Consider the following 4,859-nt stretch of genomic DNA (forward strand, 5'->3'; position numbering starts at 1 on the left):
TGAAGTCCACATTGATGCCCTGGGGTTGAAGTGTTCCAAGGCGAAAGATGAGGCATTCTTCCTCCAGGCATCTGGAGGTGAGGGAGCAGCGGTGAAGGAGGCCCAGGACCTCCATGTCCTCGGCAGAGTGGGAGGGGGAGTTGAAATGTTGGGGCACAGGGCGGTGTGGTTGATTGGTGCGGGTGTCCCGGAGATGTTCCCTAAAGCGCTCTGCTAGGAGGTGTCCAGTCTCCCCAGTGTAGAGGAGACTGCATCGGGAGAAACGGATACAGTAAATGATATTGGTGGAATTGCAGGTAAAACTTTGATGGATGTGGAAGGCTCCTTTAGGGCCTTGGATAGAGGTGAGTGAGGAGGTGTGCGCACAGGTTTTGCAATTCCTGCGGTGGCGGGGGAAGGTGCCAGGATGGGAGGGTGGGTTGTCGGGTGGCGTGGTCCTGACCAGGTAGTCACGGAGGGAACGGTCTTTGCGGAAGGCGGAAAGGGGTGGGGAGGGAAATATATCCCTGGTGATGGGATCTTTTTGGAGGTGGCAGAAATGTCGACGGATGATTTGGTTTATGCGAAGGTTGGTAAGCTTGAAGGTGAGAACCAGGGGCGTCCTGTCCTTGTTACGGTTGGAGGGGTGGGGTCTGAGGGCGGAGGTGCGGGATGTGGACGAGATGCGTTGGAGGGCATCTTTAACCACATGGGAAGGGAAATTGCGGTCTCTAAAGAAGGAGGCCATCTGGTTTGTTCTGTGGTGGACCTGGTCCTCCTGGGAGCAGATACAGTGGAGGTGGAGGATTTGGGAATACGGAATGGCATTTTTGCAAGAGGTAGGGTGGGAAGAGGTGTAATCCAGGTAGCTGTGGGAGTCGGTGGGTTTGTAAAAAATGTCAGTGTCAAGTAGGTCGTCACTATGGCGGATGGAGGTGTAGAGGGATTGGATATCCATGGTGAAGATGAGATGTTGGGGGCCGGGGAAACGGAAGTCTTGGAGGAGGTGGAGGGCGTGGGTGGTGTCTCGAACATATGTGGGGAGTTCCTGGACTAGGGGGGATAGGACAGTGTCAAGGTAGGTAGAAATGAGTTCATTGGAGCAGAAGCATGCTGAGACAATGGGTCGGCCAGGGTGGTCAGGCTTGTGCATCTTGGGAAGGAGGTAGAACCGGGCAGTGCGGGGTTCCCGGACTATGAGGTTGGAAGCTGTGGGTGGGAGATCTCCTGAGGTGATGAGGTTCTGTATGGTCTGGGTAATGATGGTTTGGTGATGGGGGGTGGGGTCATGGTCGAGGGAGCGGTAGGAAGAGGTGTCCTCGAGTTGGCGTTTGGCTTCAGCGGTGTAGAGGTCAGTGCGCCAGACTACCACTACACCCCTTTATCTGCTGGCTTGATGGTGAGGTCGTGATTGGAGCAGAGGGATTGAAGGGCTGCGCGTTGTGAGGGTGAGAGGTTGGAGTGGGGGAGGGAGGTAGACAGGTTGAGGCGGTTAATGTCCCGGCGGCAGTTGGAAATGAAGAGGTCGAGGGCAGGTAATAGGCCAGCGTGGGGTGTCCAGGTGGATGCAGTATATCTCCACCAGTTAAAACATCTAATCCACTTATATACTCACTCTCTGCACACTCATACAGACGCGTAGATATCAGACAAATTACAGGTGTTATGTACAGTGGGAAGACTGAGAAGGCAGTTCAATGGTTCTAATCTGTAGGGTTCATTGAAATGATTCTTTTGCTGATCAGAATGCAGTTTCTCAATCTTCTTTCTCTGTCATTTGTTTGCAGGAGGCACAGGGAGATTCCTTCACGATTATGATTGTCTTTGGCTTATAAATTATAAGTCACATCTTAGAGTAACTGTTGAAGATAAATAAACTAACTTCAAGCTTGGAAGATGCTTTTGACTGTAGAGAAAAGAGACAGTTCCTGCTTTTGTGGAGCTCCAAGTACTTTTGCCAAACGTTCACACCCATAAGCTATCCAGCTGCCTGGGAGCCAATAACCTTGTTGCTGCAGGCAGAGGACGTTTGTCATCTGTAACTGGTCACTACTCCACAGACCATTCAGCTATTTGTTGTTAGCCAAAACTTCGTTAGTATATATCCCTCAGCTCCATTTTATCTGACAGCTCAGCTTCCATTACTGCTTGAACAAGCAGCCGTGTAAACAGTACTGACAATGAGAGTCAGGTTACATGCTTTTAAAAACTGCAGCAAAGCTTGAACAATCCTTGGCTTTTGAAACAGGACATTTCCCATTTTAGTCCACAATCCAAATATAGAAAATTGAAAAAAAAATGGTTGTTCCTCACCCTCCTTTTGTTCTTTAAGATACTTGGTTTTTAAAGATATTTGAAGGATATTGGTTCTTGAAATCTAATGACAATTCCTCTTTCTGCTTTAGGGACCAAGCTACATGTCCACAGAATACAGTACTAAATACAAACTCAAACCATTGGATTTGCCAGGTATATAACCATAAGGTATTGAAATATTCATATTGCTTTTTAAAGCCCAGAGATGCACTACTAGTCTCTGCAACAGCTGCAAAAGCTAATGGTGCAAAGAGAAAACATGGGTGACAGTGGACCTTTGCCAGCCTACATATAAAATATGATGCTGTGTTTTTGGGTGTCGTTGCTGAGTGGAAGCAAGCAAATGAGGATTTGCAGTGGGTGGGTGTAAAGAATGGGATTTTGTGTGTGTGTGTGTGTGTGGGGGGGAGGGGGGGCACCAGAAGTAACAATGCAGGAGGAGATACTTTTTTGGCTTTCTTGAGATACATAAGATTGGAAACCGACCAGTGTAGCCTCACCCAGCTGAATTACAGTGGAGCACGTCAGTGGAGCGTAATATAATTCCCCATTTCAAAGACTGAAGACAATTCAAGAAGAGAGAATAAGGAAAACTTACCTTTCCCATAGTCACATAAAATGCCCTTTGTAGTTTTGCTACAACTCTTTCAGTACAGTGTTGGGCAGGAACCTGACTGAGATTCTGGGAAAGATGGGCATGGATTTTGGAGGCAACTAATATATTCAATAACTTTGTACAGGAAATTAAAATCACACAACAGCAGGCTATAGTCCAACAGGTTTATTTGGAACCACTAGCTTTCATAGCGCTGCTTCTTCATCAGTTAGTTGTGGAATGGGATCATAAGACACAGAATTTATAGCAATTTCTTCTGCTATAGATTCTGTGTTTTATCATCCCATTCCACAGCTACCTGATGAAGGACCAGTGCTATGAAAGCTAGTGCTTCCAAATAAACCTGTTGAACTATAACCTGGTGTTGTGTGATTTTTAACTTTGTCCACGTCAGTCCAACACTGACTCCTCCACATCATTTGTAGAAGAATTTGGAAAAAGTGATAGTTTGCAATGATGATGGAATCAAGTTTTGGTTATGGAAAAGTAACAAAATTAATTCATCACATGATGCCTGCTGCCCACTGAGATTACTTGAAAAACAGGACCAGAAACCAGAATGATTGTGTGATCATTATTAGCATGTGAGATTTTGTTCCTTAATAAATGTAATCAAATAATTGACTGACTGAAAACAATATTTTTAAATGTATTTATGGTATTACTACATTTTGTGATCATGGTAATCATTCCCACAAAGTATGCCAGAAGCAAACAAACAAAACAAAAATCTGTTATGGACTTCAGTAATTTGAAAAAGAAAAATGATGAGGTCTCTGGGCCACATTAAAAAATTTGCAAACACTGTACTTACACCGTAAGATCAATGACCAACTCCACTGCAACACAACTTTATTGTAGAGGCAATATGTAAATTCAATATTAAAGTTTTCAGAGATAAATATTCAGCTTCACCACGTGTCATGGAAAATCAATGTAAAATACATTTATATTCTGACAGCTTTTATCCGAGTATGAAATTATGTTTGACCACTCTATTTATAAGAAAGTGGAGCTGAATAAATGCAAAACTCAATTCTCTTTTGCAAATAATCTTTCTTCTAATTCCTCTGTGGAAAAGCTGGTTAAGACAATGAAAGGCTTAGTGGCTTAGATAAAGGTTGTCCCAGGTCCATCTCTGATCCTGATTAAATTTGTTGACTTTTGTAGATAGATAGATAGACAAATGGCTAGATAGATAGACAGACAGACAGACAGATAGATAGATGGGCAGACGGATAGACAGATAGAAATGTAGATAGATAGACAGACAGACAGATAGACAGACAGATAGATTTTAAATGTGAGCAGCAGCGGAGGTAGGACGAACTTGGAAGACTGCAGATAAGGTAAGGCAGTTTTTATTAAAATTACTTACCGGTAGCGGGCAGCGGTGTTTTTCACAGAAGGAGCGGGAGCAGCGGAGGAAGTGATGAGGACCAGAGGGGTAGCCGGGAAGGTAAGCAGTGAGTATAAGTACTCACCCTTCGATGCCAACGGCCATTTTAAGTGTGAGCAGCAGTGGAGAAGGAGCGGGAGCAGAGGAGGAAGTGACCATAAATATCAGCAAGGCGGCTAAAACCGAGACTCTACTACTGTAGTGTCTCCCACCCACCCTCCTCCTCTAACCTAGTTAACAAGTAGGAAGAGTGGGAGTGACGACCAGGGGACTGCCGGTAATATATCTGGGCAGAGGCTGAACCCGAGACACTACACGTGTTGTGTCTCCCACCCCCTCCGCCCCCCCCTCCTCTAACCAAAAATAGGACTCTGGTTTGTTAAGGTAAGGATTTTCTATTTCTTTATCGGTGAATGGTTAAAAGTTTACTTTTTATGGTTTATCTATTAATTGGTTTTTAGAAAAAGACGATAGCAGAGAGGTATCAGAAAGTATTTTAATTCAAACCTATACAAAGTAATAAAGTAATTAACTAAGCAGAGATGGCTG

The 4,859-nt window shown here is 44.6% G+C and overlaps 1 protein-coding gene across 3 annotated transcripts in view; it reads left to right on the top strand.

Annotated features, from left to right (window-relative positions):
• Positions 1 to 4,859, top strand: part of ppp1r32 (protein phosphatase 1, regulatory subunit 32) — a 151,918-nt gene that overhangs the window by 50,963 nt on the left and 96,096 nt on the right. For all 3 annotated transcript variants that reach the window (XM_043705996.1, XM_043705998.1, XM_043705995.1), the window contains one exon: positions 2,385 to 2,448. In XM_043705996.1, coding sequence (XP_043561931.1) covers positions 2,385 to 2,448 — 64 coding nt within the window. The remainder of the gene's footprint in view (positions 1 to 2,384; positions 2,449 to 4,859) is intronic.

This window comes from Chiloscyllium plagiosum, chromosome 16 (assembly GCF_004010195.1).
Source record: "Chiloscyllium plagiosum isolate BGI_BamShark_2017 chromosome 16, ASM401019v2, whole genome shotgun sequence".
Classification (NCBI taxonomy): domain Eukaryota; kingdom Metazoa; phylum Chordata; class Chondrichthyes; order Orectolobiformes; family Hemiscylliidae; genus Chiloscyllium; species Chiloscyllium plagiosum.